General features: G+C 36.6%; 1 protein-coding gene across 6 annotated transcripts in view; it reads left to right on the forward strand.

The window, feature by feature from the left end:
- LOC107098449 (rho GTPase-activating protein 44-like) overlaps positions 1 to 12,750 on the forward strand; it is a 39,594-nt gene that overhangs the window by 2,654 nt on the left and 24,190 nt on the right. For all 6 annotated transcript variants that reach the window (XM_015396152.1, XM_015396156.1, XM_015396153.1 and 3 more), the window contains exon 2: positions 12,015 to 12,054. In XM_015396152.1, the coding sequence (XP_015251638.1) occupies positions 12,015 to 12,054 (40 nt within the window). The remainder of the gene's footprint in view (positions 1 to 12,014; positions 12,055 to 12,750) is intronic.

Genomic DNA, 12,750 nt, shown 5'->3' on the forward strand with positions numbered 1-12,750 from the left:
CAGACTTTACTGCTATCTGTTTCATATATTGCAGAAAGTAAAGGTCTCCATCTGGTGGAGTGGGTTGGTGCTCAGGTGTGCTGTATCAGCAGCACTCTGACTCTAAATGTGCTTGCTGCTTTTTCTGCACCCATGTTATTTGGTCATTAGTTCGACTTATTACCTCTGCAAAACAAATTTTTAGGGAAAAACCAGCTTTCATGGTATTGCCATGTAAGAGGGACTGGAACGTGTTTAAGTCTAAGAAAATTATTGCTTTCATTTCTATATATATATATTTTTTACTTTCAAAATTCCAATACAGAAGACATTGACTTTATTATGTCCTCAAGCATACAGACTGAACAAGCGTTGTATTACACTGCTTCAGACAGCTCTTACCCTCCATTTATCTTGACCTATTTCACTGTTCCTATCTCAGAGTCCTATTTAGGTCTACATAAGCCCCACACAGGAGGCCTTTTAAAGCAGTGAAAGCAGATATTTAGACAAACTATATAAAAAGACATTAAGATTCTTCTTCTGACATTACAGTGGATTACATTTCTTTTTCTTTTGGGTGATTTTGTGTTTTCTCTTTTTCTATTTTTGGTTATTGTTCCAATAGATTACATATATTTCCTAAATGGGTTGAAAATTTTGAGCCAGAATTAGTTTTTGCTTTTCCAAAGTAGTAAGTCAACATACTACTTTATAGAATGTTGTAGAAATGTTTTTTAAACAGAAAGATTTGAATCAAACTTTTTGGCCATTCTTTCACAAGTTTCTCTTTGCTGGCTGAAACAATAATCAGATTTATTTTTGATTAATCGATTATTGAAATAACTGTCAACTAAATCAGTAATCGATCAATCGTTAACTGGAATATAGTCTCTAAAACATGCCTTTAGCTGACAGAGCGACCCACTTAGAGCTAACTAAATATACCAATATTGTTAAAAATATTTAGCATTTCAAATTAAAGAAAAAATTTTATCAGTCAATATGCTCTATCCAGAACACCTCAAGTGGAAATGTTTGAGTTTTACCTAGTTTTAATCTGTAAAAAAAATCTTCTATAAGGAATGTTCTGCTATACTATTATTAAACGATTAATTGAAAAAATAATCAACAAATTATTAACTTAGCAAGATAATTGTTAGTTTCAGTCCTAGTCATCTTTAAGATTTCCTTACATGCAAGCTTACGCCTGTTTCTTGAAAATGTAATAAAGGAACAGTCACATCATTTACTTTCATAAGAGCACAGAACAAATCTCCATATTTAAGGTTCTTTGTCTCTAAATGCATTTGCAAATGTTTACCTTGAATTTTTGTGTTAATGACCACTCTTTTAAGTGCTATTTCAGTCCAGGTCGGTAAAAGACGGAATTATAATGTAATATAAATATTATAATCTTAACTAACAAAGACAAGAAAAGTTTAATCTGGTTTAATATCAGACAGTATGAGAAAAATGTCTGGTCTTTTATCAGTGAAATTTAATATGTGGTTTCAGCCCTACATGGTGACTTTGAAAATTTATGATAAGACAAAACTTAAACACATAAATCATCTTTGGTCCTACTTTTAATGGCTTTAAATTAGTTAAATTACTCTGGCACCTGAAAAAATGTGAGCAATCTGAATATTTTCTTTAAAATCCAAATTAGTTGCTTATTTAGTTTGTTTTATTTTCAAGTCCTAGATTTACCTACAAGAGCAGGGTTTTTCTTCAAATTGTGTTTTCTTAATCATAAGTACCTACAGACAAAATAACTCTTATTTCTGGTGGAATCCGAAAGGTCTCCAAAATACTAGATCTTCACTCAATAGTAAAATATAAATTATGAGGTAATGAATAACATTTAAAATGAAAGATGATCAATTATAAATCTATCATTATAGATTTCAAGGTTACTCTGTAAATATGAGATACTATTGACTATTATCAATTTTGCCATTTTCTATACAGTTTATCCTTGTAGGATCACCTGTTTATCACCCATTTATGGTAAGCTGTCTGAATTTTCCGTATTGCAGACAAAGCATCTGCAGAGTGCATCATGAGATGAACAAACATTTTTTCCGGATAACTAGTACAAGAAGAGCCGAACTTTCAAGCAAATGTCCTAACTGTATTATAAATGTTTTATATACATGTTTTCTCAGAGCTTTAGATCATGTTACATATGATATAATATCAGATCTATGGAAAGGCCTTAAAAGTAATTTATCTTATACACGATTAATCTAAAATTCCGTTGCTTAGGGTGCGTGTATGTTGGAGTTGCTGTGCTAGCATGATTCTGATATTCTTTTTAAGAACTTACTTTAATTTCCTCTGGTTGTGGATCAACTCTTTTTATCTCATGTTTTTTCCCTCTGGTTTTAGAAGTTGTGCGACTGAAAGGATGTTTGCAGTTTCTTTTTATTTTTGAAATTTTTTTTCTGATCTATAACAATAGTAACCATAGTAAGTTGTTGTTGGTTTTTTTTTTGCAGCTCGGTGCAGTCATTAAAGATTCAAAAATAATGAAAGTAATAATTTTACTACTTATACAAGCACCAATTGAATTCAAAAGGAGGTGCAGAGGATTCTGAGCAAGAGAAAGGAGAAAGAGAGGAGCAGGAAATTGAAGCTGTTGCTTCCATCATTCATTGTGGCAATGTGAGATCTTTAGAAAACAAGCCAGAAATGGGGTCATCCAGCACATCTTATTTGTTTCTGTAGCTCAGATATTGAACTGTTGGTTTGTCCATATTTTTTGCCCAGATAGTTTTCTGGTGTCATAGGGTAACTGTTCACATTCCACCTTAGTTCCACTGTGATAATAACATGATCACCACTGAACCGCAGGAACTGCCAAACAAGAAAACCAGAATCTTCGGGAAGAGAGTCAGGAGTTATGAGAAGTGTACAGGAAGAAACTGGAGAGCAAGCTCCAGCAAAACAAAATATTAGAGATGTGTGGTCAGGGATGAAGAAGATTGCAGGCTTTTTTTTTTTCAGGCTTTCAATTATCGTTACACTGTCACAATTACAGAGAAATGAAATTGCAAGCAAACAAACAGCTATCACGACAACCTGCAATTTTCACGAAATTGAAACGGAAAATACCATCATACACCTGCTTTAACAAATCCACTTTTATCTAGAGAAGGCAGACAGCACTGATCATGTTCTTTGAATTCTCCAGTGCATTTAACACAATTCAGCCTGACTTCCTTCATCAGAAACTCCACAACACTCAGTTGGAGGCATGAACAATCACCTGGATCGAAGACTGCCTGACAAACAGACAACTGTGAGACTAAAGGGTCAATAATCTAAACAGGTAGTCTGCACTGAAGGAGTACTGAAGGGTCCTCCCCCCATTTCTAATTAATCTTTACATTTCCAGCTTCAGTGCAAGACATCATCTACAGAAATACTCAGATGAATCTGTAGTTAGTTGGTGCCTCAGTAAAGGACAAGAAGCTGACCACAGGAGGCTTGGTACGAGGTGCGGGAAAAAAAATTATTTGATCCCGAATGTAAACAAAACAAGGGAGATGATTATCTTCTATAAGTCTCCTGCAGGTAAAACTCTTATGCTGTTGTAACAGCAGCAGAGAATCTTACATAAATTAAGTCTAACAAGGTGTTAAAGAAGGAGAGATCTGTTTTGGCAACTGTTTTAGAACTGCTGGAGATGATTTCAGAGAGAGTTATCCATCCATCCATCTATCCATCTTCTAACACGCTTAATCCCAAGTGGGGTCGCAAGGGGTGCTGGTCCCTATCTCCAGCTGTCAATGGGTGAGAGGCGGGGTACACCCTGGAAAGGTCGCCAGGCCATCGCACGGCAACACAGAAAACAAACAGGAAAAGCAACCATTTCCATACACACTCACACCTAAGGAGAATTTGGAGAAGCCAATTAACCTAACAGTCATGTTTTTGGACTGTGGGAGGAAGCCTGAGTACCCCGAGAGAACCCATCCATGCTCAGGGAGAACATGCAAACTCCATGCAGAAAGACCCTGGGCTGGGAAGAGAGAGTCATTATTAATAAAATAAAGAACATTATGGCCAACTGCTAGCATCTTCTAAAGAAGACTGTTGAACATCAACAGAGTATCTTCAAAGACTTTTCCAGTTCCAATTCAAGACATATCATTACAGGAGATTCTTCCTGCCATTCACCATATACCGCAACTTGTTGAACAATACCCATGAGTTACAACAGTTCACTTCCATTTGGGATCAATTAAGTATTTTAGATTTCTTTTTAGATTGTATTAAACACAAGGCAGACATATAATTGTGATCCCAATATGTAGTTAATCAGCATTCACATATTTTCACCTCAAATCACATGCAACAAAGTTTTTTTCTAAATAAGTATTTTTTTCCCTTAATATTAGGTTGTAATTGAGGTAAAATTTTCAAAGTTGAATAAATAGTCAGAAAAACACACAGCCTTTGTTTGCATGACTTTAGGGGACATTTCATTGACTAACATTCATTTTATTTTGCCTAACCCAGACCCTTACCGCAATCCTAACCATTACCTACATATACCTAACCCTAACTTAAACTGAATTCACACCCTAGTCCTAAACCTAACCCCAACCCAAAGAAGAAAGCTTTACCATTTACCACCTGTTGAACGTCCCCATTTGGACCTGTTATTCCCCACAATCGGGGATATTTGACAATAGACTGCCGCCAATTCTAGCTCAAACAAACTCTAGTATTCTCACTCACACACTAGCATGCTCATCTAGCATGACATTCATAATACTGATGTGATAAATGCATTCTTGGTGTTTCTGCCTTTAGGAATAGTCCTGAATAGCTCAGTACGTCAAAATCCAATTATCAGAGAATGGGCGCAATTTGTGGGTTGCGTCGTCTTGCTTAAGATTCCGTTACTGGTCTGAAGCATTATGGGAATGCATTACTGGACACCTTGATTGTTGTTTAAAGATGTTAAAACGACATGCAGAAAATCTTAAATAGAGGGTTAAAGCAAAAGAAAGAAGGCATGAAAAACTGTTAGCTAATAAACTACTTTATCTATAAGCTGAAGCTTGTTTGCATCTTTTCTTCCAAACTGAAATGCATACATGCTGAACAACAAACAAAGCTGAAAGCTAAAGAAAGCTTGATCATATGCAGGTTAGAGAAAGGGATCAACTTGTCTGAACGCCTGTGTAGCCTTTCTGTACCTCTGCTCTCCCCTCTTCTTTGTGTTATTTACTACATTGTATAGCTGATAAAAAAAACAGTATAAACAGCTGATATGATTTTGTTTTTACTCTTTATCTTAGTTCTGAGTTTACTGTCTACAAAAGACTCACAAAAAAGGCCTTCAAATTATGATTGCTTTCTAAAACTAGCTTTAACAACATAATAAAAACATGATGTTGTGTTTTACAGGCAGAATTATTGCAATGTGTTAATTAGCTGATAACATATTCCGTATTATCCATGTTGATAACTTTTCGTGCCTTTCAGGGACAGCATAATGGCGGTGATAAAGAGCCTTTGTGAAGGGGCCAGCTATTATAGCCAACAAAAGAGAGATGATGTAATATCAGAGCAAAGCTCAGTTTCTCCCTTTGAGTGCAGCCATTTCTTTACAGCCTGGCCTCTATAGGAACTCCTCAAATAGTGGTCAATCTTAACCCTCTTAATCAACACATTAAAAGGATGTAAATATTGTATTATTTATGTAGTACACATTAGGCACTTAATAATTATTCTGGACTGTTTTTGCAGGAATGTCTGTATCAGTTTTGTGTACTGAAGTTATGCTTCTGCAGGTTGTTTATAAAGGGCATTCAGCCCATCTGAACAACTGCCTCTTGTTTCTAGTATCCTCTTTTTGTAATGACTCAGAACGGAGGACCCAGTATTCAATGCAAGACAGACAGTGGGATTACTTCAAAAAGCGTTTATTAAAACAAACAGATCTGCAGTAGCAGCGGCTGCAGTGTCTAGGGAAGTAACCTCTGCAGGAGAGAAACACAGGTTAGTGACCAAGATAATCTCATGGCGGATGATTATGAATGTGTGAGTCACTAACCTGGTGCCGCCCAGAGTGTCCCAGATGCTCCAGCCCCAGAGAAAATGCAGCCAAAGCCAGGTCAGGCAAACAGAACAGGAACAGGCAGGCTCAGAGGGCCAGGAGTCAGAAGCCAGGCCAGGCAAACAGTTCAGATGGGAACAAACAGGCTCAGTTGTTGAGAGGCAGAACAGGTCAGGATCAGGAAATCAGAAACACCAAGGAACTATAAAAACACTCTCACCACTGGGTGGAGAGAACAAGATTATCTAGCCCCGATGACTGGATGAAAACAGCCTAAATAGAGGCAGGAGACAGATCAGATGAGCAGTGATGAGAAACCAGGCAGAGTTGAGGGTTGGTTATACTCCCCGCAGCAGTGTTTTGCAGTGAGCTTGTCATAGATATTTTTGATTTATGCTCAATATTGAAGCGTGGTCTGCGCTATGGTATTCTACCCACAATGCAAGAGGGACATCATGAACTACCATTGTTTCTCGTTTGCTGTTCTAGCTGGTCCAACTTCACGAGTCGTTTTCCACAATGGCGGTCATACAAACAAAACTAGCCGGTAAGGTAGCAAAAAGGAAATATGCATAGTGTAGAGCGTATGTAGATTTGACCAATCAGAGGCCTTAGAAGTACATTCTTTATGTGAGCAATTAAGCTATAAAGTATAAAGTAAAGGAGTTTCACTGATGGAATTGAATTGTTCACTTATCCAAACCTTTCTGTGTAATTTAAATTTGAGATGCATCAGTTGCCAAAATAGGATCACAAACCCCATGTGCTGCCACAATGTTTGATCCACATCTAATTCTTTTTTTAAACACCTAGTATGAAAAAATTTTTGCTAAAATTGAGTAAAAAAAATCTCACTATTCATTTTTTTTGGGACTAGAGTGTTATTTTTGCCAGAGAAAGACGGGTCACTCCCTGTCAAGCATGCCCACTTCCTTCCATTTAAGAATGCCAGTCTGCTGAAAACAGGAAGCATTAATACACCAATAAATTTCCTGTTTTGCTTACCCCTTACCTCCATCACCACGGTCCATGTTTGCTATTTTATTTATATTAGAAAAGAACTCCTCTCCTTTGTATAGTCAAAGATTGCAACTTCTTTTGCCTGGTTGCCTAGAAACACTCACTTGGTATTACGTGTTTCATCACATTTGCTTGCCAACTCACATGTTCAATTTTCAAAGCTGGAGAGATATTTGCAGAAAAATGAAAAAACAAACCAACAGAATTCTTTCTTGAGGGTGTATAAAGCATTTGCTTTTAATTTGCACTTTGCTTAGTTTTAGTTTACCAGTTTTCTTTGCAGTTTTCCACAGAAAATGTGACTAAATTTCATCGTTTACATGCAAGGTGTGTGAACTTGGATATAAATCTAATGAAGTCTGGATGCAGATAACATTTTAAAATGATTTACTATAAATAAACCTATTTAGGATAACTGACTGATTGTGTTTGCAGTGAAACTTAGCATAAAGCTGCAGGCTGTCTTGCTCTCTTGCTCTCTCTCTGGACATATGTGCATATTCTGTATGCACTGCTTGCTTATGTATGCATGTGTGTTGCTTCTCTCACAGTTATTCTTGCATACTTGACAAAACAGTGACCTAGTTTGCTGGACAGCTACAGTAAGTGGGTTTCTCTGTTTAAGTAATCTCATATCGCATCAGGGCCTCCTCTGCTTTGGTCATTTGGGAGGAACCCGATTGAGTGTTTAGTTGCATGACAATGGAATGTTGTGGAAAGAAAATGTTTTAACTATGAAGTACATAGTGGTATTTCCTTTCATAGATATGCTGTGAGTTGGCCTGTGTGTGTGCCTAGCTTTATGTGAATCTTATGCCAGCGCCCCAGGCTGTGTGGTGCCCTGCTGATGCCCAGGGCCACCATTCTGCCTCTTTACCCTCCCCAAGCAACATAGGGCCATGCATCTAGCATAGCTCTCCCCTCAGACAGAGTACCCTTTTTAGCTGCATTAACCACTAACAAATGTACACCAGCTTTGCTTTTGCTCAAAGAATGCTCAGATTTCTCACAGCAGATTATTTGAGTTCTTTTGATGCAACATGTTTTTGAGCGCAGAAGTTATTTTGCTCACATTTTGTCCACATACACTCGGTTTGTCATGGCTTTCATAACTATGGACTGCGCTAAGGGGCAGGAGATGCAGCTGTCAAGCATTAACATGTCTCAAGATAGAAATATTTATTATATAAGTAATATTTTATGCAGAATGTGCTGTTGAAATGGTCAGCTGTGTTTTTGATGGATGTTTTGGCTCCAACCTTACAGAATGTCCCAGATACAGAATCAACTGCATTTCTTCCCAGACAATCATTACCACTTAAGCCCAGATGTCCTTAGGATTTTTATCCTTAGTAGCCCTTTGTTAATTTTTCTACCAAGGGAAGACTGTTTGCTATTCAAAGTGTTGAAGCTAATCATTCTCTTGCTCAGATTTGATCTCATATAATGTTTTTATTCTAAGCAATTATCTATGCTATCTTGTTGAGAATTCAAGACATTCTCATGAAAAGTGCATAGAAATTAATTAATCTTAAAATAATGTTTTTATTCTACGAATTGACAGAAAATGTCTTTATTCATATGGAGCATATCAGTGTTAATGTTCAAAGATGTCCGTACACGTGTTTGTATCTGGGCTCCTGCATGTATTGAATCATCAGGAGCTTTAGGTAAAGGAATGCCTGCGCTGTGGCAGATGGTTGGCATAAACCTGGCTGCATCTCCCTTCCTCTCCATGAGTACACCACCCACATGGCTGCCAACTCTCCCACGTGTTTATTTTTCCTCCCAGGGCTCCAATCTGCACACTGTTTGCTGAGAGGAAAATCACTCCTCACCTCAGCCCTCTCTCTGAGGCTTTAGCTTCATATATAAGGATCTTTAGCAGCAATCAAACCAGTATCCACATTACTAACTGGTCCTGGGTTGAAACTGTGCTTTCAAAGGCTGAATAAATGTGGTTTTGTCTTACAAAGAAGAACTGCCACTAGTTGAAAAGAAACACAGAATGATGCAAATTTAAATAAGATTACAAGTGCCCCATGGCTTCTAAAACCGAGAATCATTTTGTTACAACAACCCTGGAAAACCTAATTTTAGTTTTGAGGTTTAGAGATAGAGGATAAAGCATCAGTGGTATTACATCTGTACTGTTGTTCCTTACATTTTGAGTCATACCTCTATGAGCAGTTTTAGGTTTCTGGACCTGCAATTGCTTCAAGCCTGCTGTGGAGGGGAAACACCATGAGTAATGTATCATGAGCAACCTGGGAGGTTGCTGATGAGGGGAAATTAGTACAGGTGCAACATGCTGTTCTGTGCTCTTATCTTGGCAAAAAGCTGCAGCAGTTTTTTTCTAACCTGTGCACTAAAAGCAGAACACATCCTCTGGTTCTGGCCCAAATCCACTGGCTACCTGGGTTTTTTATTGTCTTCATTTTATATGTTTAAATGACCTTGCCCTTCCTTACCTCTGAAGTTCTTCCTTCCTACCTTCCTTATTGGTCATTTAGGTTGGCTTGACAGCAGCTCCTGCAGCTACCACGGTCTAAGAGGAAGCTTAGATGGGGCAAATACTTTTCCGTTGCTGCTCCTCATTTGTGGGATAACATACCCCTGTGCAAAAACTTCGCATTAAATATTAAAAAAAAAAATTTGGGGGGGGGGGGCTTTTAGCCCTAGAGGGACTTAGTTTGACTTTGTTTGTTTTAAATTGTTCTTAATGTTTTATGTTCATATACATTTCACATATCTTTACAGTGTGCAGCTTTATTCAGTACTTTATTTGTTGTTATATACAGTACATGCTATAAATAAAGCTGGTATGGTATGGTTAGGCAAATATAATCTGAGGGATTCAAGCAGAAATGCACAACAATGGTGTATTTCCCTTTCACTCTAAACTGGGCTTATAGCATTGCTGCTATTGTAAATTTCTATTTCTTCTCTTTTAAAATTAGTGGTGGATTTCAATTCATATTAAAAGGTTCAATTCAATTCCAATTCTCAAGATTTAAAATTGATTCTTTTCAATCCAATCTGTTGCCTGAATTACATGTTGTTTTAGTTATGCAAAATATTGATACTAGTATTATGTTACATTTTTACAACAAATTAATACAAAGTAATGGTAGCTCAGACATTTCAGTTCAAATTTTCAAAAGTATTATTTTTTAACTGATCTTTGGCTGTATCAATCTATCTTTACGAATTATTATGAGAGTCTTTCAGAATTGGAAAAATACAATACAATACAATTTCAATACATCCCTATTTGAAAATGTAGAATTTGTATCTTTACTGAAAGTAAAACTCATATCTTCATTTGATATCACAACATCAATACAATACAGTTTGGAGGTGTATATGTTTCTTCTTAGCCTAAAATGCTTGTTGAGAGCTCTCTATTTGATTGATAAGAGTAAGGTGCCTGAGTATTTGGTTCTCTTCATTTTTATCTCTGGAGATCGTGTTTTTTTTTTTTTTTTCATTTTCTTTTTTTTTGTGAGATTTTTTTTCTTTTCCATCCATAACACTTGATACATAAGGTTAAAAGAAATCAGGCAACATAAAACATAAATTTTATTCCTCTATCATTATTTGTGAATTTAATTATATTTACTCAATCTATATATTTTGTTGTCATTCATGTAATAATTTTCTGTATTTCCCCTCATAGTTTACTGAGTAGAGCAATCAGCTGATAATAGATGCACTGGTACTCTGTTTGACCCAGTTCCCATGGCTCCTTGTTAACACCTTGGAGCAGAGGGACGATATTTTAATAACTGACATCACTGAAGTGTAGCTCTCAGTGATGCTTAAAAAAAAAGAGAAAATGTTGGAAATAATCTAGAACTCAGTAAACAAATATTTGCTTACAGCAATTTCCATAAAAATACCTTAGAGATCTGCTGTAGTGTATATCTTTCGAATATAAACGTTTCAGCATAAGCTCCTGATGTTCTCCTGTTAATGAATATTAGATGAACAAACAAAAGTCTGCCCCTTTCCTTTGCTTAAGATAGGTTCTCATTCATTATTTGCTGCTGAGATTGGCATGGTTCAGGCACAATTGCAGGAAGGGGGCTGTGCAGTCAGGAAGTGGAAATGGAGAGAGAATATTTTTACTGCGAGGTGGATGCTGGGGGTAAGCAGGTGTGGTTCATTCAAGTGTTTTGCATTCCTGTGCTGGTCTACATGCTTTATTTGATAATTAGGATTAGCGTAACTGAATTGTTCCTAATTCAGTTATTTAGTACAAATTTTGTTTAAAAAATATTTAACAACCCAAAGTGATTAGTAATGCCTTTTTTGGTAAAAAAAAAAAAAAAAAAATCTTAATTGTTATAGGACTGAGGATATAAAACACTGCTATCTGAGCTGAGAACATTTATTTTGGACTTTCACTGGTTTGCTCTTTCCTGTGCTAATGACTTCACTCAGTTTTCCGACTGAGTGGCTTTATCAGCCCCATCGGCGCAGCAGCTCAGCTCTCATTCACAGCCTCACGTCACAGTCTATAAGCCCCTGCCTGCATCAATTACAGTGGGATGCAAAGCACCTCAGTAGGAAGTGGCATAATGAATCTATGGCTTTAGTATAATGTTGTTAAGTGGAGAATTAGATCATGAGTCAGATAGGCAGTTTGTAAACACTTGTGCTTATGTACCTTTGTGGGAATATGGGTGACCCATTTTGGAGCACATTTAAATCTGTGTGTATATAGTAACAAAGAGGAGGCTAAATGTAAATGAATATAATTAAATGTTAAAGTCATAGCTTTTAAAATTAAAAGCATCCCCTAGATATTATCTAAAATATGCTAGTTGCTATTGTTGGTTGTAATGAGTAGGTAACTGTTAAAGAAAAAAAAGGTTGTAATCAGTTGCTGGTGTCCTTATGGTCTCATAGTTTCAAACTTTTATTCATACAGGGCAGAAAAGACAGAGGTGCTGAGTGAAGATCTGCTACAGGTAAGCTGTGTTTCTAGCTATAAACTCATGGCTAAAATGGCATGAATTGAACTGAAAGAGGTCATATTTAAATCATATGAGGACGTCAAGATGTATTAAGACTTTGAAGAATTAAAATTTCAGATCAACTTAAATGCTCCCTAACACATTTGGCAGATAGAGTGTGCAGTGATAGCAACGAGATAAAGTGGCACATCTCTGCCTCTCCCCGACATATTGATGTGCACTGTCAGTCAGCTGGCTGAAAATAGGTGGCACTAACTTTAACCCTTGCTTACAACAAAAATAAATCTGGCTGTTTGAAAATTTGACACTACAGACATTTATTTTTAAAAAATCAATGGGCCCTATCCTTAATTCTGCTATATTAATACTCTAGTTGGTAAACTTTGAGCAGCACACTAATTCCGATAATAACAGCCTCCAGCTTTAACTACCTAACTATGAAGCTAAATTCATCAGGTTGCACCAGTGTTTCTCTTGTAAAATGGAACGTAAACACTCAAAACTATAAGAATAAAAGTTTGCCATTCTACCCTTTTTAAGAAACAGTGGAGATGATACAAAAAATAGTTTTTTGTTTTTCTGTCAAACTGTTTTTTCAAATAAAGAGGAGATGGCAGCTCAACAGCCAAGGTGCGTGTAGCTTGCAAACACCTCTCTTATACTATTTTGTTTTTTTTTATTTTTGGATTT

The sequence above is a fragment of the Cyprinodon variegatus genome, unplaced genomic scaffold (genome assembly GCF_000732505.1).
Source record: "Cyprinodon variegatus isolate N-32 unplaced genomic scaffold, C_variegatus-1.0 Scaffold778, whole genome shotgun sequence".
Taxonomy (NCBI): Eukaryota; Metazoa; Chordata; class Actinopteri; order Cyprinodontiformes; family Cyprinodontidae; genus Cyprinodon; species Cyprinodon variegatus.